General features: G+C 35.2%; 1 protein-coding gene across 1 annotated transcript; it reads left to right on the top strand.

The window, feature by feature from the left end:
* On the top strand, positions 1 to 11,944 carry LOC125790027 (uncharacterized). The gene is made up of 8 exons (XM_049473122.1): positions 1 to 34; positions 4,959 to 5,228; positions 5,568 to 5,615; positions 7,824 to 7,916; positions 9,232 to 9,303; positions 9,420 to 9,491; positions 9,596 to 9,658; positions 11,859 to 11,944. The coding sequence occupies exons 1-8, from the start codon at positions 1 to 3 to the stop codon at positions 11,942 to 11,944; spliced, it is 738 nt and encodes a 245-aa protein (XP_049329079.1).
* The last annotated feature ends 11,409 nt before the right edge of the window (positions 11,945 to 23,353 follow it).

Here is a 23,353-nt window from a genome sequence, read left to right as displayed (position 1 = left end):
ATGGTGCACCTGCCGGTTTTCACGTTTACAGCACGTGAGTTGTGGGCTGGGGGCGGGATTAAGCAGGGTGGGCTTGGACTCAGCTCTGTGTGGATGGATCAGTATTTGAGTGATGGTAAAAACTGGGTTGGGTCAATAAAGGGAAACTCCACCGACTTTATAAAATTTGTGTAGAACTCAGTTAAGAGTTGAGTTAAGAGTAGGGATGCATGTGTACGAATTCTGATATTCTGATACAGAATTAGGAGAATATAGTTAAGAGTATCTAAACCCCCTGATTAAAGCTAACTCTATGCTCAGCTCAAAAAAAAAAAAATGATGTATAGGTTTAGGGGCGTGGCAGGAGGGAGAGCTGATTGGCTGAGCCTCAGTAGTGTGTCTCTGATAGAGGTGAGACGCAGATGATTGGACATCGTCAGCAGGGGGACGGGACTATTGTTTGACTGATTTGCATATTGCAAGTGTCTGCGTACCAAAGTAAAATATCATCCTCACCTATAGCACAGCTGAACCTGAGACGAGCTCCAGAGGCAGAAATTACCACAATAAAAGTGTTTATTAAAGATAAGAAAAGATTTATACATTTAAAACCAAAACCAATCCAAATTAAATCTCTATACTCTGCTGTTTTTAATGCAGCTCATCATCGTGGTAGCATACACAGTTTATATTAGATGGAAACTCTCTTTCTTTTCAGGTGAATTTTTATAATTTCACAATTACAAATAGTTTAAATGTAAAATTGATTGATTATCGACAGGAGAGACCAGTAAGTACTTTATAAATCTATTTCTATATGTACTGTATTTACACCATCATAATAAAGCTGTACACAGAAGGAAGTGTGGGATTGTAATACTATTCAGAAATATATATATATATATATATAACGGTGGCCGAGAAAACCCAGCGCAGTGCAAATTGAAAAGCGCTGCAAAAGCACAAAACACATCCATCAAAATTACAACACAGGCGCAGCAAATAGAAAAACGCGCTGCAAATACAACCACAACACAACGGAAGTGAGTCACAAAACAATGGAATTTTCCCGGGGGACCTTAAAAGATGCTGTACCAGCTGTATACAAAGAACAATAAGTGGCAAACAAGCTTCTGAAAAGTAAGTTATGTTTATTACCTGTGATTACCACGGTTGTGTGCATATTATTAAAAGTTCTGCTTCACAAAACGCCTTGTTTGCCACTTATTGTCCTTTGTACACATAGTGAAGTCCGAGACGTTACTGAAGACGCAGCTTAGCTGGTACAGCATCTTTTAAGGTCCCCCGGGAAAATTCCGTTGTGGTTCTATTTGCAGCACATTTTTCTATTTGCAGCGCGTTTTTCTAGTTGCTGCGCCTGTGTTGTAATTTTGATGGATGTGTTTTGTGCTTTTGCCGCGCTTTTCAATTTGCACTGCGTTGGGCTTTCTCGGACACCGTAGTAATATTATCTGAGATATAATATTGATAAGCTTACGATAACAGATCCTGTACAAATTCTCCACCAAAGTGGGCTAGAGGACACTGTCGAAAATCAGTGGAGTTGGGTCATGGAACATGACAATAACTCAAAACATTCCAGTTAATCCATCAAATACTGCCCAAAATAAATAAAAAAATAAAGTAATCTTAAAATATTGAGATTCTGTTGGGTGATTGAGTCCCCTCACGTTTTACCAACCTGAGAGAATTCTGCATGGAGGAGTAGGAAACACTTTCGATGTCAGAGACTGATGGTTGCAGGAAACAAATTGTGGTTATGAGGTCATTTTGTGAGTGTGTGTGTGTGTGTGTGTGTGTGTGTCACTGCAGTGTGTAGAATGACCCCCCACCCATATCTCTCTGTGAATAAAAGCGCTAAAAGCATTTCCTCTGAAACCACAGAATATTTTAGGTGTCAGAGAGAAAGAGAGTGGAGGAGCAGAAGCTCTGAAATAGAGTGATAGAGCAGCAGAAAGAAAGAATAGATGTAAAGATGAAGATTAACTTCTTTCTTATTTTTCTTCTGTTCTTTTCTGGCATATCTGCTGCTAGAGGCCGTAAGTACCTTTATAGTGTTTTATCTTAATGTCATGTTTTATCTTAATGTTCAGTGCTTTAATGTTTTACCTCAGTTCAGTACTTTACAGTTTTACCTCAGTTCAGTACTGTAATGTTTTACCTCAGTTCAGTACTGTAATGTTTTACCTCAGTTCAGTACTTTAGTGTTTTACCTCAGTTCAGTACTGTAATGTTTTACCTCCGTTCAGTACTGTAATATTTTACCTCAGTTCAGTACTGTAATGTTTTACCTCCGTTCAGTACTGTAATATTTTACCTCAGTTCAGTACTTTAGTGTTTTACCTCAGTTCAGTACTTTAGTGTTTTACCTCAGTTCAGAGCTTTAGAGTTTTACCTCAGTTCAGTACTGTAATGTTTTACCTCAGTTCAGTACTTTAGTGTTTTACCTCAGTTCAGTACTGTAATGTTTTACCTCCGTTCAGTACTGTAATATTTTACCTCAGTTCAGTACTTTAGTGTTTTACCTCAGTTCAGTACTTTAGTGTTTTACCTCAGTTCAGAGCTTTAGAGTTTTACCTCAGTTCAGTACTTTAATGTTTTACCTCAGTTCAGTACTTTAGTGTTTTACCTCAGTTCAGTACTTTAATATTTTACCTCAGTTCAGTACTTTAATATTTTACCTCAGTTCAGTACTTTAATATTTTACCTCAGTTCAGTACTTTAATAGTTTACCTCAGTTCAGTACTTTAGAGTTTTACCTCAGTTCAGTACTGTAATGTTTTACCTCAGTTCAGTACTGTAATATTTTACCTCAGTTCAGTACTGTAATGTTTTACCTCAGTTCAGTACTTTAATATTTTACCTCAGTTCAGTACTGTAATGTTTTACCTCAGTTCAGTACTGTAATGTTTTACCTCAGTTCAGTACTGTAATATTTTACCTCAGTTCAGTACTGTAATGTTTTACCTCAGTTCAGTACTGTAATGTTTTACCTCAGTTCAGTACTGTAATATTTTACCTCAGTTCAGTACTGTAATGTTTTACCTCAGTTCAGTACTTTAATATTTTACCTCAGTTCAGTGCTTTAGAGTTTTACCTCAGTTCAGTGCTTTAGAGTTTTACCTCAGTTCAGTACTGTAATATTTTACCTCAGTTCAGTACTGTAATGTTTTACCTCAGTTCAGTACTTTAATGTTTTACCTCAGTTCAGTACTGTAATGTTTTACCTCAGTTCAGTACTGTAATGTTTTACCTCAGTTCAGTACTTTAATATTTTACCTCAGTTCAGTACTGTAATATTTTACCTCAGTTCAGTACTTTAATATTTTATCTAAGTTCAGTACTTTAATATTTTACCTCAGTTCAGTACTTTAATGTTTTATCTAAGTTCAGTACTTTAATGTTTTACCTCAGTTCAGTACTTTAATATTTTACCTCAGTTCAGTACTGTAATGTTTTACCTCAGTTCAGTACTGTAATGTTTTACCTCAGTTCAGTACTGTAATGTTTTACCTCAGTTCAGTACTGTAATGTTTTACCTCAGTTCAGTACTTTAATATTTTACCTCAGTTCAGTACTGTAATGTTTTACCTCAGTTCAGTACTGTAATGTTTTACCTCAGTTCAGTACTGTAGTGTTTTACCTCAGTTCAGTACTTTAATATTTTACCTCAGTTCAGTACTGTAATGTTTTACCTCAGTTCAGTGCTTTAGAGTTTTACCTCAGTTCAGTACTTTAATATTTTACCTCAGTTCAGTACTTTAATGTTTTACCTCAGTTCAGTAATTCAATGTTTTACCTCAGTTCAGTGCTTTAGAGTTTTACCTCAGTTCAGTACTTTAATCTTTTACCTCATTCCGTACCATAGCGTTTTACCTCAGTGTTCCACCTCAGTGTGGTACCTCAGTTCAGTACCTCAGTTCAGTACCTTTGTGTTTTAGTTTAGTGTTTTACCTCAGTGTTTTTCCACAGTGTGGTACCTCAGTTCATTTCCTCAGTTCAGTAACTTAGTGTTCTACCTCAGTGTTGCACTTTGTTTCAGTACCTTATTGTGGTATCTTGGTTCAGTACTTTAGTGTTTTATTTCAGGAGTACCCCAGTATCATGCCTCAGTGCAGTACTGTAGTGATTTACCTCAGTGTTTTCCTCTGTGCGCTACCTCAGTACAGTACCTCCGTATCTAGAACAATACACTGTAGCCCATCTAGTACCTCGGAGGGCAGATTAAATGAGATATATCAGAAATTAATGAGAAGTTAAAGAGCTGTAAGTTACAGGAACTCTTACTTCTTCTTTTGTTAAAAAAGCTGACACTGTAATGTATTTTTATTGTGTGATTCACACTCTGCTATTTAAACATACAGGCAGCTTTTTGGTTTTAACATGTCATGATATTAAAAATATATCTGTGTATTAAAAGTGGCAGTGAGTTAAATCGCATTGGGCAGATGTCTATGTCTATATTATGGTAGATATGTCATGGAAAATGAAAACACTGTGAATGTTCATGTTGTTTAATTTTAGGTAAATTGTAGCATCATTTATCGGTACCACTTTAAAATAAGACTACCTTTATAAAGGTAAGAAGAAAGGGCAACATTATAGATGGCTGTGTAATGTAGTTCACTATTTGGCAAACAACAGGTCTTTGTTGCCCTTTCTACGATGTGTTATAACTGATTATTAATGATTTTTAAGGCATTTACAACCTACATAGTAACCATTAATAAACTTATTGTAAACAATTTATAAACCCTTTATAAAGGTAGTCTTATTTTAAAGTGGTACCGATTTATTTAATAAAATGTTCCTCATTTATCTATTGCACATGTGAATACTGCGATGTCGATGCTGAAACGATATATCGTGCAGATCTACTGTGTGGTTTATAATGTAATTCTGATGTTATGTGATATAACAGTTATATAAACTGCTTTATTTCTTGGATCTTTTGTCAGATATTCAGTATAAGAGGATCCAGAAGGATAAGCCAGTCACCTTTACCTGTGGAAATTTAACCGAGGGCTCAGTGATGTGGAGCAGAGACAGAGACGGAGAAAGGGAAGATATTGGCGAAATTAAGAATGGATTTATCAATCGTTCCAATGATCCTATCAAAAATTACAATAACAAAGGTTTGTCTCTCATGATCTCACTCGTCTCACCCTTCTACGCTGGATTATACTACTGTAACAGCACTGCAGTCGCCTGTCTCACTGTCATATCAGGTACGACACCAATCCTACCTGTTCACCTCAGCTTTAACTCAAAACACAAAAAAGTTTTATCCAATAAATTTAAAGGTGTCCTCCTGCTAAAATCCTCTTCTTCTTTTTCTTTGTGGAATACAGTAGATCTCTCTGAATTGTTAATGATGATCCCAATTAAATCACCATCTCAGTTCATCAGGTTCAGATCAGGGGATTAATGTGGAGGAATAACTAAAATAATCTTTTTTTACTCTTAACTACGGAATTCAATATGTGTCCCTCAATCATTTTAATGCCTTTAATATTAATCTGCAAGTAAATACATTAAATTAACATTTATTCATTCATCAATCACAGGTCCTAATGTGACGGATACGTGTGAGAACGCTGATCTGAAAACAAGAAGTGAGTAAAAACAGAAACAGTCTGTTTTTCATTTCATCATTCTGATTCAGATCTTCTGAATATATCTACACTGATGGGCGTGGTGTTCTGGAAATGAGGTGTGTTCAGGTACATTTCTGGAGTTTTGCTTGTTTATCTTGGTAACAGAAAACACAGGAGCTCCACTGACTGATTAAAACCCTGACAACAGTCAGACGTTCATCGCTATCTTGGCAGTGAATTGACGACGCACTCACATCAGCAATCAACAATAAACAGAATAGTAAATAAAATAACATTGCTGTTCCCGTAAATGAGCTGCTGGAGCTCCTTCACAGCATCAACCAGCAGCTCAGTTTCCTCTGCTGAGAAGAGTTTGTTGAAAACGTCCAGGTAGCTGCACCGTTACAATAGCAATCCACCAAAGACAGAGCTCACCTGACTCTACTCTTAAAGAGAATGATGAGCAAGAGGCACTCTGATTGGTTTATTTCACGTTATGACCAAAATTAATTAACCACACCCATGATTAATTAAGAGAATTAGTACATGACTTTTGCTTTGCGCTTTGAGACGAGCAAGGTGTACTTTTCCTGTAGTTACGATAGCAAAGACACACTATCACCTCATGCACCACCACCATGCCCAAGTAATAATAATAATAGCTGCTCTGTGGTGGTTTCTAAGTGTCTCCTATGGTTTTCTGAGTATTGAAGGACAGGATGAAAGTAAGAATAATAATAATAATAATAATAATAATAATAATAATAATAATAATAATAATAATAATAATAACAGTCTGTAATTATTAAACAACCGCAGAGTGAAATATGTGAAAACAGAAGAGAAGATATTGGTGTAATTAAAAATGGATTTATCAATCGTTCCAATGATTCATCCAAAATTTACCAAAACAGCGGTCTGTCTCTCATGATCTCACATGTCTCACCCTTCTACGCTGGATTATACTACTGTAACAGCACTGCAGTCGCCTGTCTCACTGTCATACCAGGTACAACACCAATCCCACCTGTTTACCTCAACTTTAACTCAAAACACAAAAAAGTTTTATCCAATAAATTTAAAGGTGCCCTCAGTTCATCAGGTTTAGATCAGGGGATTAATGTGGAGGAATAACTAAAAAAATATTTTTTTACTCTTTACTACGTAATTCAATATGTGTCCCTCAATCGTTTTAATGCCTTTAATATTAATCTGCAAGTAAATACATTAAATTAACATTTATTCATTCATCAATCACAGGTCCTAATGTGACGGATACGTGTGAGAACGCTGATCTGAAAACAACAAGAAGAAGTGAGTAAAAACAGAAATATTCTCTTTTTTCATTTCATCATTCTGATTCAGATCTTCTGAATATATCTACACTGATGGGCGTGGTGTTCTGGAAATGAGGTGTGTTCAGGTACATTTCTGGAGTTTTGCTTGTTTATCTTGGTAACAGAAAACACAGGAGCTCCACTGACTGATTAAAACCCTGACAACAGTCAGACGTTCATTGCTATCTTGGCAGTGAATTGACGACGCACTCACATCAGCAATCAACAATAAACAGAATAGTAAATAAAATAACATTGCTGTTCCCGTAAATGAGCTGCTGGAGCTCCTTCACAGCGTCAACCAGCAGCTCAGTTTCCTCTGCTGAGAAGAGTTTGTTGGACACGTCCAGGTAGCTGCACCGTTACAATAGCAATCCACCAAAGACAGAGCTCACCTGGTCTACTCTTAAAGAGAATGATGAGCAAGAGACACTCTGATTGGTTTATTTCACGTTATGACCAAAATTAATTAACCACACCCATGATTAATTAAGAGAATTAGTACATGACTTTTGCTTTGCGCTTTGAGACGAGCAAGGTGTACTTTTCCTGTCGTTACGATAGCAAAGACACACTATCACCTCATGCACCACCACCATGCCCAAGTCATAATAATAATAGCTGCTCTGTGGTGGTTTCTAAGTGTCTCCTATGGTTTTCTGAGTATTGAAGGACAGGATGAAAGTAAGGAGAATAATAATAATAACAGTCTGTAATTATTAAACAGCCGCAGAGTGAAATATGTGATCAGTGGAGCTGATAACATGCTGCATAATGGGAGTAGAAACAAGTGTGCATGTTTTTTAAGTGTGTGCTATCCTGTTAATAACAGGATGTTTAATTTTAACTACACTAAACTGTGAAGATGAAGACATGTGTTTGTTTGCAGAGAGCTGGGCAGGCCTGGCAGTGGTGGGGAGCGTGCTGATAGCAGTGGTTTCCGTTTTCACCTGGAGGTGGTTTTCACGGAAGAATATAAAGGGTGATCTGTTCTTTTGCTTTATATTTATACACTAGTGCATCTAAAAATAATAGAACATCATTGAAAAGTTACTTTATTTCAGTAATTTAGTTGAGAATGTGAAACTAGATGTATTAAACACAGAGTGATCTATTTTACGCGTTTATTCCTTTTATTGTCGATGATTATGAAACTTACAGCCAATGAAAACCCCTCAAAAAATTTGTGTCTCAGAATATTAGAATATTATTTCAATACCAGTTGGTACTTTTGGCAGTGTGGGCAGTGTGCCAAGTCCTGCTGGAAAATGAAGTCAGCAGAGGGAAGCTGTAAGATATGAAGTGCTGTAAGATTTTGTGGGAAAACAAAACTGCACTGACTTTAGACTTGATAATAAAACACAGTGGATCAACAGCAGCAGATGACAGACATGTCTCTCCAAACAAACCATCACTGATCATCAGTACATTTCTCCCAAATTCCAAATAAAACTATTCTCATTTAGAGCATTTATTTACAGAAAATGAGAAATGGCTGAAATAATAAAAAAGATGCAGAGCTTTCAGACCTCAAATAATGCAAAGAAAACAAGTTCATATTCATAAAGTTTTAAGAGTTCAGAAATAATCAATATTTGGTGGAATAACCCTGGTTTTTAATCACAGTTTTTTTTTTCATGCATCTTGTCATCATGTTCTCCTCCACCAGTCTTACACACTGCTTTTGGATAACTTTATGCTGCTTTACTCCTGGTGCAAAAATTCAAGCAGTTCAGTTTGGTGGTTTGATGGCTTGTGATCATCCATCATATTTTTTCCCAGAACTATATATATATGTGTGTGTGTGTATAAATCTGCTTATTAACGACAAAAGAGACTGATAACAGAAATAAACATTAAATCATATTCATAATTATAAATCATTAAATTATATCAAAATCAGTGTGTAAGACTGATGGAGGAGAGCATTCCAAAACGCATGAAATCAGGGTTATTCCACCGAAAATTGTTTTCTGAACACATCCTGAGTTTAACATTAGTAAAACATTAGTATTATCGTTTCTAATGTAAATATGAACTTGTTTTCTATGTGACCTGAAATAACCTTCTCATTTTCTGTAAATAAATGCTCTAAATGATAATATTTTTATGTGGAATTTAGGAGAAATGTTTTCAGTAGTTAATAGAATAAAACAAAATTTTTAATTTAACTCATTGTTATTTTTTTAGGGCCATATCGCCCAGCACTACTGTACAGAGCATGTATATTTTATGTATATTAGTTTTTTTTTTATGTTCTGTGAGCTGATGCTGTTTCTGTTTATATATATTTTTAGTAGAGGATGAAGAAGTGCCGGAGCATGTCTACGCCTCCATTGATTATAAGATTTCTGATAAAGCAGAAACAGGTAAAGGAACAGAACCAATCAGATCACAGTTCAGTTATCAGCAGGTTAAATACTAGATATGAGTAACTGGTACATTTAAATGCTTTTAGTCTGAACTCTGATCTTTCTTTTTAAAGGTGGATGTCGGAGGCAGAAGGAGCAGGAAGATATATATTACCTCGCCACTCATCCAGACCCAGGTCCCACAGGTTAGAAGTAGAAGAGGAAGCTGGTTGTTGTGGTGGTTTTTGTGGTTGCAGTGTGTAATAGTGTGTGATAGCTTATCTATTAACCTCTTCTTTTGTTTTGTTAGGTCTTCTAAATGATCCCACCTATTCATTGATCCAGAATCCGGTCAACACACGGCAGAAAGCTGGTAATTATTATTAAATAAATAAGTGAAGCATTAAATTACACTCATTAACAAACAATATAAAGCAACACAAACATGTCCACCAACTCCTCTGACATTAAGCTCATCATCACTTTCATTTGCAGTGGTGTTGGTTCTGAGAAACTATAATCAAGCATAGTTTTTTTTACTAGCATGGAGGCTGTCATCCAAGAAAGGAGGCTCAGGCCAATTCCCATATTATAATCAGAAACTGGGATCCTGGGAATTAAGGCTCAGGCCAATTCCTATATTATACTCAGCAACCAGGATGTTAAAACATGCGTCTTGGGTCAATTTCTATATTATACTCAAAAACCGGGGTGTTGGAACATGCAGTTTGGGTCGATTCCTATATTATACTCAGCAACCAGAGTATTGGCACACGCAGTTTGATTTGATACCCATATTATACTCAGCAACTGGGGTGTTGGGAAATTAGGTTCAGGCCAATTCCCATATTATACTCAGCAACCGGGGTGTTGGAACATGTAGTTTAGGTTGTTTTCTATATTATATTCAGCAACCGGGGTGTTGGAACACGCAGTTTGGGTTGTTTTCTGTATTATACTCAGCAACCGGGGTGTTGGAACATGTAGTTTAGGTTGTTTTCTATATTATACTCAGCAACCGGGGTGTTGGAACATGCAGTTTAGGTTGTTTTCTATATTATACTCAGCAACCGGGGTGTTGGAACACGCAGTTTGGGTTGTTTTCTGTATTATACTCAGCAACCGGGGTGTTGGAACATGTAGTTTAGGTTGTTTTCTATATTATATTCAGCAACCGGGGTGTTGGAACACGCAGTTTGGGTTGTTTTCTGTATTATACTCAGCAACCGGGGTGTTGGAACATGCAGTTTGGGTTGTTTTCTGTAATATACTCAGCAACCGGGGTGTTGGAACACGCAGTTTGGGTTGTTTTCTGTATTATACTCAGCAACCGGGGTGTTGGAACATGTAGTTTGGGTTGTTTTCTGTATTATACTCAGCAACCGGGGTGTTGGAACATGTAGTTTAGGTTGTTTTCTATATTATATTCAGCAACCGGGGTGTTGGAACACGCAGTTTGGGTTGTTTTCTGTATTATACTCAGCAACCGGGGTGTTGGAACATGTAGTTTGGGTTGTTTTCTGTATTATACTCAGCAACCGGGGTGTTGGAACATGTAGTTTAGGTTGTTTTCTATATTATATTCAGCAACCGGGGTGTTGGAACACGCAGTTTGGGTTGTTTTCTGTATTATACTCAGCAACCGGGGTGTTGGAACATGTAGTTTGGGTTGTTTTCAGTATTATACTCAGCAACTGGGGTGTTGGGAAATGAGGCTCAGGCTAATTCCCGTATTATACTCAACAACCGGGATGTTAGAACATGCAGCTTGGGTCAATTCCTATATTATACTCAGCCACTGGGATTTTAGGAAATGAGGCTCAGGCTAATTCCCATATTAGACTTAGCAATCAGGATGTTAAAACATGTGGCTTGGGCTGACTCAACAACAGGTTGTTGGAACTAGTGATTGGTCTAATTTGCTTCAACTGTTAAATGAACATATTTAAGTTGTCAACTATTATTGTGGCATTTCTTTATTTATTTAACTACATTTAACTACTTATTTACTGGCAATTTCAATGTGGATCTCCCAGTATTATAAAACAGGAAGTGTGTGTAGGCTATTTGGAGAGACTACATGCAGAGTTGAATCTAAAAAGGATTAAGCATTTAATTTTAAAATGAAATAAATTAAAATAAGTTAATAAATGATTTGGATATCTTGTATTTTTTTTTTATTAAGCTATGATTTGAAATACACTAAATTTTAAAGTTTATCAGAGAAATTAGCTGCATTTGCAGAAAAGTATCAGTATCGGATCAGTATCGCCGATACCAGCCTGAATTTTACTCGGTATGTGATCGGAAAGGTAATCGGTGGTATGGAACATCACTAGCTGTAACAACTCAGCAAGATTCGGCCTAGATTAATAATTTTTACAATCTGGATAGGCAACTATATCTTAAAACAGTGTACTAACTTTTAAAAATTGTTCGATAAAGTACTAAAACAGGTTTAAAATGCTACAAAAATGCTCCTTATCTACAGCTACAGTATGTACAGGTAAGGGTTTATGGGTTGTAACTCATTGTGTCTCTAAAGTAAGTGTTTCTAATATTCTGTCCATCAGATCCTGATGGAGAAGGGCTGTACAGTCTGGCTCAGAGACCGTCCTCAACAGCAGAAGATCCACAAACATCTAAAACTGATTCTTAATCTGAAAAATCTCCTCCACAGCTGGACTCTTCCGTTAATGCGATTACCACTCTGTGGATTACTGTGCTGCAGCTAGCTGTTGTTAAATATTATGTATTTGTATTTAATATATTATTGCTTAAGAAAATATGGAAAATTATTTTACAATAAAATGAGGAACTCATCTGTCTCCCCCTGGTGGCCTGGATCACTTTATCAAGCACATTCTATCTTTTCACATTCTTGATTATTGTCTCAAATTTTGCAAATAGGAAAATGCTATTTGATTTGGATTTTTATTTTTATTTAGCAAATAGCAATAAAATACAGTGCAGGTACACTGTAAGCCCGGATAAGTTGAATTTACTTAAAAAATTGAGGAAACCGGTTGCCTTAAAAAAAGTTAAGTAATGGGAAATGAAAACTTAAGTTAGCATAAGTTAAAACATCAAGTTATTACAACTAAAGGGGAAGTTGATTTATTTGTAAGGTAGCCCAGGGGGGATCACTACACACTGATGGTGAGTGTTAGTCAGAAACTGTTGGACACGCCCAGTATGCAAATAGATTGTGACAGAAGCCAATGGAAAAGAAGCTGTTAATGACAAAACAGACTAAACTCAGTTAATATAATACGTTGGTTCAACTCAAAAGACATCAGTTTGAATAGTACAGTATATGTGCCCACAAAAAGAAATATCCAATTTTATGTAAAACAGACTTAAATCATTTGAGTTCAAACAGGGTATGGGTTTACAGTGTTAAATAAAGCCTTTACCTTAATAATATAAAAACAAATCTATTAAAATGAACATAACTTTAACAAAATAATATCACATTCCAACTATAAAACACAAAAAAACAAAAAGAGTGAATGTTTATACAAAAAAAAAAGATCACAGTACATTCATCAAAACATCTTTTTAAACATCTTTTATAATGTTTTACATTTTGCCAAATGGTTAAAATCATTCCACAGTAGTTTTATCTCCATGTACGGTATCTTATCGAAACTCTATAAGAGAAAGATCTAGGACGAAGAGGATCTAAAGACTGATGAGTTGAATATTTATGAATCTCTACATTTGTAATATAGTATTTTATGAATTGCTCTGGGATGATTTGAATAAATTGTATTAATAAAAATACACATTAGAAATATATTAATATTATAAGTTGAGAGAATTTGAAGTTTCTAAACTAGAGGAGCAGATAGCGTGGATATAAATGTATAAATTTGATCGTGTTTTTGAAGAAACAGAATTTTATTAGACTAGGAGAAAATGTACTACACTACTACCAAAACTATGTTACAATATGAAAAATATGGATAAGTAAGATTATAATAAAGAGTAAGAAGATATTTTGTGTTAACCAGATAACTACCAATAACGCACCATGTGGCCTCAGTTGCTTGATCCTGCCGCTTTGTGCTCTATAACATCCGAAAAATTAGACCGTTCTTGACGCAACAGGCCACCCAACTCCTGGTGCAAGCGGTCGTCATCTCACGCCTCGACTACTGCAATGCCCTGCTAACTGGCCTCCCGTCCTGTGTAGTAAAACCACTCCAGATGATCCAGAATGCAGCAGCACGTCTGGTCTTCAACCAGCCAAAACGGGCACATGTCACCCCGCTGCTCATTGAGCTCCACTGGCTACCAGTTGATGCTCGCATCAAATTCAAAGCTCTTACAATCGCCTACAAGGTGATACAGAACAGGCTCCTTCCTACCTGCACTCACTCCTGAAGGCTTACGCTACCTCCCGGCCGCTGTGCTCCTCCAATGAACGTCGCCTCGCTTTACCAAACAAACATTCAAAGCTCTTCAAAGAGCACTTACTCTCCTAACACCTCTAACTAACTACCTTCTACTACCAGATCAGGAGAATCTCTCGCTATCTTTAATAAACTCCTGAAGACAGAGCTCTTCAAAGAGCACTTACTCTCCTAACACCTCTAACTAACTACCTTCTACTACCAGATCAGGAGCGTCTCTCACTACCTTTAATAAACTCCTGAAGACAGAGCTCTTCAAAGAGCTCTTACTCTCCTAACACCTCTAACTAACTATCTTCTACTACCAGATCAGGAGAATCTCTCGCTATCTTTAATAAACTCCTGAAGACAGAGCTCTTCAAAGAGCACTTACTCTCCTAACACCTCTAACTAACTACCTTCTACTACCAGATCAGGAGAATCTCTCACTATCTTTAATAAACTCCTGAAGACAGAGCTCTTCAAAGAGCACTTACTCTCCTAACACCTCTAACTAACTACCTTCTTCTACCAGATCAGGAGAATCCCTCACTATCTTTAATAAACTCCTGAAGACTGAGCTCTTCAAAGAGCTCTTACTCTCCTAACACCTCTAACTAACTACCTTCTACTACCAGATCAGGAGAATCTCTCGCTATCTTTAATAAACTCCTGAAGACAGAGCTCTTCAAAGAGCACTTACTCTCCTAACACCTCTAACTAACTACCTTCTACTACCAGATCAGGAGCGTCTCTCACTACCTTTAATAAACTCCTGAAGACAGAGCTCTTCAAAGAGCTCTTACTCTCCTAACACCTCTAACTAACTATCTTCTACTACCAGATCAGGAGAATCTCTCGCTATCTTTAATAAACTCCTGAAGACAGAGCTCTTCAAAGAGCACTTACTCTCCTAACACCTCTAACTAACTACCTTCTACTACCAGATCAGGAGAATCTCTCACTATCTTTAATAAACTCCTGAAGACAGAGCTCTTCAAAGAGCACTTACTCTCCTAACACCTCTAACTAACTACCTTCTTCTACCAGATCAGGAGAATCCCTCACTATCTTTAATAAACTCCTGAAGACTGAGCTCTTCAAAGAGCTCTTACTCTCCTAACACCTCTAACTAACTACCTTCTACTACCAGATCAGGAGAATCTCTCGCTATCTTTAATAAACTCCTGAAGACAGAGCTCTTCAAAGAGCTCTTACTCTCCTAACACCTCTAACTAACTACCTTCTACTACCAGATCAGGAGAATCTCTCACTATCTTTAATAAACTCCTGAAGACAGAGCTCTTCAAAGAGCACTTACTCTCCTAACACCTCTAACACACTAACTACTTCTAACCTCATTTCCTTCTTCCCCTCCTTCACTTCTCTATCCTATTATTCCCCTTTGACCTCCTTTTATCCCTATCCAAAGATGTTTTGCCTTTAAACTTATTTTACATTGTACTTGACTATTGTAAGTCGCTTTGGACAAAAGCGTCTGCCAAATGTAATGTAATGTAATGTAATGTAATGTAATGTAATGTAATGTAATAACTAACCCTCCTTATTATACCTATATATTTATTTATTCAACTAACCCAGTCTATTTGCTCTTTTAACCTTAAATTTTCATCAATAATGATTCCCAAAAACTTTGAATTTGGCACTTTAGGCAACACCACAGATTCAACCGTAATTTTTGATATGGTTTTAGAGAATCCTATCGTATCCCTTTATCGTATCTTTATTTTATCTAAATAGCTTTAAAACTCATAACATTCTTCTTTAACTTAATTATTCTACTAACTAAAATGCAGACTAAAAACTCATTAAAACTCAATAGTAAAACTAAACAACAAGACTATTATTTATAGCCAATAGCCTTTATTAATAGGCTTAATATTAACTTAATATTAGTAGAATAGTAAAATGTAAATTTAAAAGCGATTTTTAAATGGTGGAGATTAGTTTAGTGAAGGAGCTTTTAGAATTTTTAGAAGTCACATTTTTTTTTGATTAGGAATAATCAATTAGGTATGTAGCAGATTTTACCACAGGGGGATTCAGGCAAAAAAAAAAAATGCCCAAAAAGGTGATTATTTTAGCTATATGATGATTTTATAGTTAATTGTCAGTATTTTTTTATGATTTTCTTTTAGAGTACATTTTTCTACCACTAAAAATAATGTAATTTTCCACAGAATTTTTTATATTTAAGACAATTTTTTTTTGCATAAGCAGCTAGACCAGTATTTGCATCCTTAATCAATGAATTAAAATTTGAATGGAGTTACATTATCTGCAAACATTATTGGGAGAAAATCTTGAAATATTAGACTAGGGTTATTTCATTAATATAAATAAGAAATAATAATGGTCCTAGAATAGAACCCTGTGGGACACCACAAAGCAACTCAGTTTTACTAGAGTAAGAACCATCTACACAATCAAACCACCTTCTGTCTGAGATATAGCTTTTGTATTTATTTATTTCTGATTATACGTAGTAAACTAAAAAACATATTTATGTAACTTTTCTAATAATATATGATGTTTAACTCTATCAAATGTCTAAAATACTACAAACAATTTAATTTTTTTTCAAGTGCAGAGGTAATTTTGTGCAGATTAAAAGTGAATATGTAGCCCAGGGACACAGCGGCGCTACTATTATTAAACTATTACTAAACTATGATGCACTTGAGATCACTTCTCCTTTCCAAACATTTCAGAGTATTGTGTAATACATGATCTGTCTACCACAGCATCCTGTACAGCCTCGATACAACCTGCCTACTTATATATGTACATAACCCAACTGTACATTTAATCACAGTACCTATAATTGATGATTGTAAAAAAAACAGTAATTATCTGACTCGCTCTAGTGATTGGATCAGCTGCCAGGTTGCTAAAACAAGTCAGTTTTAGCTAATTTTTACTAATTTTTATTGTATTAGTCTTACTTTTTTATCTTATTTTTTTGTCAATTAAACCATACTTAATTATAATCATTATTTTTTTTTCTATTTTATTCTAATTCTTTTTTTTTAATCTTTTTTTTATATTTTATTTACTGCTATTTTACAATAATTAAATTTAGCTTTTATTTTCTCTGTCATGTCAATCCCTGTTTCTGTAAATGCTCGGCTACATTGAAAATGAGGGCTGCCCTCAATGTACATCCGAGTTAAAATAAAGATTGATTGATTGAAGACATACTATATAATATACCAATAACAGTACTCATTAATTATTATCACAGTAACATTACATACATATACAAAGTACCAGTTAAAAGTCTGAAAAAATCTTCTCCTAATGTGTTTTATTCATTTTTCCCACATAGTAAATTAATAGTGAAGTGAGAGCTGGTAACCTGCAGTTTCTGAGGCTGGTAACTCTGATGAGCTAATCCTGTACAACAGAGGGAACTCTCGCTCCTTCTTTTCCTGAAGCAGTCCTGATGAGTGCCAGTTTCATCATTATAATGTTTTTAATGGTTTCCACGGTGAGTGCACTTGAGGATACTTTCAAAGTTCTTGAAATTCTTCTTTGTGAATTGACTGAGCTTCATTTATTCTTAAAGTTTTTACTTTCTTTATTTAGTTGAGAAGTTCTTGCTTCTAGCTATAGAGCTTTTCACAAAAAAAATCCAGATATATTGACTTTTGACTGGTACTGTATATATACAAGTGATATATTGTTAGTATATTTTCTGACACTACTGTTCTGTCCTCTGTGCTGCTGTACTGCAAATCTTATCTTATCTTGTCTTGTTCTTGCCTTTTCTTATCTTTTCTTGTTTTGTTGAATCAAACCTTCTCTTCTCTTTACTTATTGTTTTTTATCTTATCTTATCTTACCTTATATCATCTTATTCTGTCGTGTCTTGTCACATCTTGTCTTGTTGTATCGTATCTTATCTTATCATTTTGTATCTTATCAAATTGTATTGTATCTTATCGTATTGTATCATATTCTATTGTATCTTACCTTATCCTATCTTATTGTATCTTATCGTATCCTATCTTATCGATAAGATAAGATAGTATACAATATCATATTTTACCATATTTTATCTTATCTTATCTTTCTGTATCTTATTTTACTGTATCTTATCTTATGATATTATAACAAATATAAAAATAATCATTTCATCCCGGAAATGCCCTTTTAAAGTTAAGCTGATAAGATAAAAATAAGTCTAAACATGGGCAGAGTGTTGGGTCAGCTGTATATTATGGTCTGTTCACCACAGTATCCTGTGTAGTCAGACAGACGTTACTGGTGTGAGTGGGAGTGTGGAGGGTTTACTGATGACTGAATCCTATAGAAATAACCAGTCTGATTACTCCACGCTCTGAAAGCGTGGGCTGATGCTCTGTATTTGAAGGGGCATCACTGTCTGATCTGTTTCTCACGCTGGTCTGATGGTGATGGAGGATTCTGGGCTCTTTTATCTCCTGCTGTGTGCTGGATTTCTACTGGCCAGCAGTGGTGAGTAATGTTTTATACATAGTTTAATAAAATTTTAAATACAAATGTATTGTTTTTAGCAATTTGCTATTAGTTATTATAGAATATGGGCCCAATCCCATTTCTCTTTTGTACCCTAACCCTTGTTTTTTAGGGTACCTCTTCTTTTCCTTAGAACAGAGTTAGAAGAGGAAGGGGTGAAATTCTTCCTCTAATAAAATAATTCGAAAACCATTTAAGAACTCGATAAAAGTATAGCGTAATAGTTAACTTTAAGGTTTATTAAATGTCTTCACAAAGTGTTCAGGTGATGCAGAAATCCATTATTGTTCTCCATTCCTTAATTCCTTTGTGATGATGTTTTTATTAGCTTTATTTTATTTTATTTTATTTTTCCATTCCACCTTAAATGCTTTAGCCTTTGCTGTCTGTTTAACCATTTAAGGTGGAATGGGAAAGTTTGCTAGCTACTGAGACAAACTACTAGTGATTTCTTTATGCCTGTTATTAAGAAAATGACCATAAAAGATTGAAACTACACAATAAACTACTCCTCCAGCTTAACAAAAATCACAACACCCTAATAATTTGCTAATTATACAGTGAAAACTACAGGAATGGGTTATTTAACTTATTTTTAAAGTTTTTAGGAAACACAAAAAGCATATGACTGTTCTTATGGCTATTTAAAAATAAGCAACATCTTTAGAGGAGGGTTTATCACACAGTCCAGCAGTAGAACCAATCAGAAACAATCCTAATTTTACATTTAGAATTAATGCTAAAAGAAATATTTTAACATTTTAAAAACAAAAATCTGAAGAGCATTGCTCATCCTATCTTACTGTGTCTTATTGTATCCTATCTTATCAATAATATAAGATAGGATATGATATCATATCTTCTCTTAACATAACATATCTTACCATATCTTATCTTATCACATCGCATTGTATCATATCTTATTGTATCTTTATCATATCTTACCCTAATTTATCTTATCGTATCTTATTACATCGCATCACATCATATCTTATCTTATTGTGTTTTTACCTTATCATATCTTACTGTAGCTTATCTTATCTTATTGTATCTTTACCTTATCTAGCTAGAATTATCAAGAGTTATTATAAAAAAGACTAAAATGTAGACTAAAACGAATTAAAACTTAGTAGTAAAACTATAAAACAAGTCTGCAATATTTATAGCCTATAGCTTTTATTAATAAGCAGTAAACTTTATTTTACAGTTTATTATGGGGACGAGTCTTGCAAAACTAAATTAAAATTAAATTAAAGGTACTATGTTTCTTGATGTAGCTCCACAGTATTTACACTGTATTTACTGTGTTTCCTCCTATCAGAGGTTCTACATGTGAGTAGAAAAGAGGGAAACATTGCCAACCTTCCCTGTGGAAAACTCAGTAAAGGTAACGTAACCTGGAGCAGAGAAATTAACGGACAGAAAGTCGATATTCTGAATAATAATAACGGACAGGTGACCCGATACTCCGCTGGATCAGATGGACGTTACAGTTCTGGAGGAAATCTATGGCTGAATATATTCAGAGTCTCACAGTCAGACGCTGGAAGATACTACTGTAATGGAGAAACAGTGGAACTGACTATAATAGGAAATGGTAAGTGTGACAATTAACTAATTAAAACTAAATGTAATTACTCCTGAAACAATACAAATACTTTGTTACCATACTTTAGTATAAATGTAGGTTATCTACACTTTACTGCAGTAATTATTTTAACATTTTCACACAATTATCTGAAATTTCTACTCCTTACATTTTAAAAACAGCCTCGTTATTTCTATTTCATTTCAGCTGGTTTTTATTCCGGCTTCTCATCGTTCAATAAAACCCCTATCCAGATAAATCTCTCCATCCAGATAGAGTGAACCTGATTGTGATTGGATGTAGAGTAGTATAAACGTATACCATTAAGATCAATGAAGACATATGTAGTCTAGTATGAAAATGATCCGTGCAATGACTCAAGAAAACTCCAGATAAACTCCAGTCCAACTAAACTTCTTTTATATATTTACATTCTACTAAAATACATTCATTTACAATCAGCATATATGCAGCTGAAACACTAGAGATCAGCCTAGTGCAATATCCCTAATTATATTATATTATTTCATATTTTAACAATATAGTCATTATGGCTTTAAAAAAAAGTGTTTTGGGGAGGGGGGGGGGGTGTAGTGCACTATAGGACTCTGTGGGCGTGACCTAAGCTTTTGTTCTTAATGGCTTTATTTTTTTCTCCTTACATTACTTTTACTTTTATACTTTGAGTAGTTTTTAAACCAGTATTTTTACACTTTTAATTAAAGCTCATTTTTCAACTTCTACAGAAGTATTTTAAACTCTAGTATCTATACTTCTACCTACAGAGTAATGAATGGAGATACTTTCACACCTTTGGCATTGTCTCTTATTTTACCAATACTTCATTACCAGACTCTGTTTTTTGTAGATGGATCTACTGCAAGAGCACGTGTCCCTGGCAGGCCAGGTATGAGTTTCACAGATTTTTCTATTTACTCACAGTGGAGATCATCTTAAATGACAAATATAAACACCTACGACAGAGTTCACATTACTCCTTAATCAATTATAATCATTTACTGTGAAATATAAAGTATATAAACTTCCATGATAAAACACAAACCTCAGAAATGACATATTTACAGGAGAGGGAACAAAAAAATATTTTCTTATATTTATTAAATGTTACATTTTGGAGCATTTCTATTGGTAAAGTTGGGTGTAAGTTAAGACCCGTTTAACTAGATACATAAAAGATACATACTCTGAATCAAATAATGTTGTAATGGACCATTTTTTTAAGTTTGCATTTATACAAATTAGTCATAGAATCGAATGTAAGAAGTAAAATCACTTAGGGTGTACTCACACTAGGCAATCCGAACCGTGCCCGGGCACGGTTACCTCCCAAAGCACGGTTCGTTTGGCTAGTGTGATCGCTCCGAACCGTGCCCGGGCACGGTACGCTGAACCGTGCCCGGGCCCGCTTGGAGAGGTGGGCCCGAGCACGGTTCACTTGGACCCGGGCACGGTACAAATGCAGGGCACGGATCAAGATGACGTCAGTGATGCGACGCTACTGTAAACGGAGGACGTTTTATACACAATTCTGCATATAATATTTTTGAAAAGGGTTCTAAAGAGCACCATAATGGTTAGTGTTACCCATAATAAATTAGAACTACTATCTACAAGTCCTAAACAACAAACACATTTTATTATTACTTGAGTTTTATGTTTCGCTCCTTTGGTCACTATTTATGTATATAGCAAGTACGTCTCTTACCTTACTGATGAACTTGAATTGTAGTCCGCGAGTAAAGCTGCAAATTTCTCCCTGGACGTCTGCTGCTTGTGTAAAAACCTTCTTACACGTGCAGCACGATTAGCAGTAAATCGTTGTGTTGCACAATCAATGAATCTCTGGTTCAGTTGCGTATTTGCACGCCCAAAACGACTCCAGAGAAACAAAAACAACAGTACAATCCTGAACTCCATTGTTTTGCGCGCGCATACTGTTCTTCAAAACAAAAGTCACCTGTTGACGAAAGCGTGCTCGGGCACGGATCGTTTAGCGCAGTGTGAGTGCAGGCCTGCGGGGGAGTGGGGAGGGGGCCGAACCGTGCTCTGGCACGATTCAACCCAACCGGGCCTAGTGTGAGTACACCCTTAAATTAAGAGAGTAATGGTGAGCAGATGTATGTGATTTCAGTGAAGTGAGTGTGTGTTCTCATTTCAGTTGTACTGAAGATGGTGGTTGCTATAATAGCAGTGAGTTTCCTGGTTGGGATGGTGTTGGTATTGGTGCTGTGTTGCTATTTCTCCAGAAAGAAAGGTAATACCTGTTTTGTAATTTGTATCTAATAGAATACGTGAATATGAGGTCCATCAGTGTAAACTCTACAATAGATCCTAGAGCTAGTGTTCACTCTTGTGCAGTTGCAGTATTATGCTGTCAGTATTATCTTAAATATGTTGAGAATACATATATATTTTTGTATAAACTTGTCAAAACGAAATTGTTTAAACCTGCAATACTTGAACAAAACAGTAAAGTAAATTAAATTATTGTGTGAAAAAAACTCTCAAAGTTTACTCAATTTATTCAAGTTATTATCTAGCTTTGACTTTGAAGTTAAGTTAAATAAACGTAAAATTGTATAAATTAACATTTTAACTGAGTCAATCAGGTGGTCATAATGTTATGTGTAGAGTTATGAAGGACACTAGTCTAATCTCTTTACTTTGTTTTTCTCTTTTCTAGCGGAGAATAAAATCGAGCTGATGTATGCACAAGTCCACAAACCCAAGAAATAAATCAACTGTGTATTGTTTTTTTTTTTTTTTTCTTTAATGTAATTAACATTTACACAGCCTTTCAGACTATTCTGTTAATATTTTACTTGCTCTTTATGGTTTTTTATTTTACTCATATTTGTAAATATAAAACATAACTTAAATATCACCAGTAAGAACCACAGAACACTGTATTTTTAATTTACTAGTGTTTTATATTGAGAGTCATTACTGTTGTTTGTACAGACATAAAATAAATAATTCATATTTTATCTGTTTGTTGGGTGTTTGTCATTTCTATATTGAAATAAACAGAAAAGACTACATCAGAGTGCTGGTCAGAGTTTGCATATGGAGGTCTTGTAGTGATTCTTCAATCCTGCCTTTGAGGTGGACTGAAGAGTTCGCAATGTAAACTGCAGGTGTGATTGATGATGTGAGGAGCATCTCATACAGTGACAGTCGGTCACTCCTAGTAGTGATAGGAGGAACACTAACTGTGATCTCAGTGATCAGTGCAGAACATTTTGCAGATACATGTGTTGCTGGTGATGGGTGATGGTAATTAAGGGTGGATGATATGAAAAGGCCCTGAAATAATATCACTATATGTCAAGGCATTTTTACGATAAAGTTCCTTGTCGATATGACAAAATGACAAAACATTATTTTCAATCATATGATATTGCAACAATTTTAAATAATAAAAAATAAATAAAAAATAAATATGAGTTTCATTCATTTAGTATAAAAAATTAAAAATGTATAAGGCTCTGCTATTTGTATAAAATAATAATAGTTAAAAAAAATCAAAGAAACAACAACA

This window comes from Astyanax mexicanus, unplaced genomic scaffold, assembly GCF_023375975.1.
Source record: "Astyanax mexicanus isolate ESR-SI-001 unplaced genomic scaffold, AstMex3_surface scaffold_34, whole genome shotgun sequence".
Classification (NCBI taxonomy): Eukaryota; Metazoa; Chordata; class Actinopteri; order Characiformes; family Acestrorhamphidae; genus Astyanax; species Astyanax mexicanus.
This window is presented reverse-complemented; position numbering and strand designations above follow the sequence as displayed.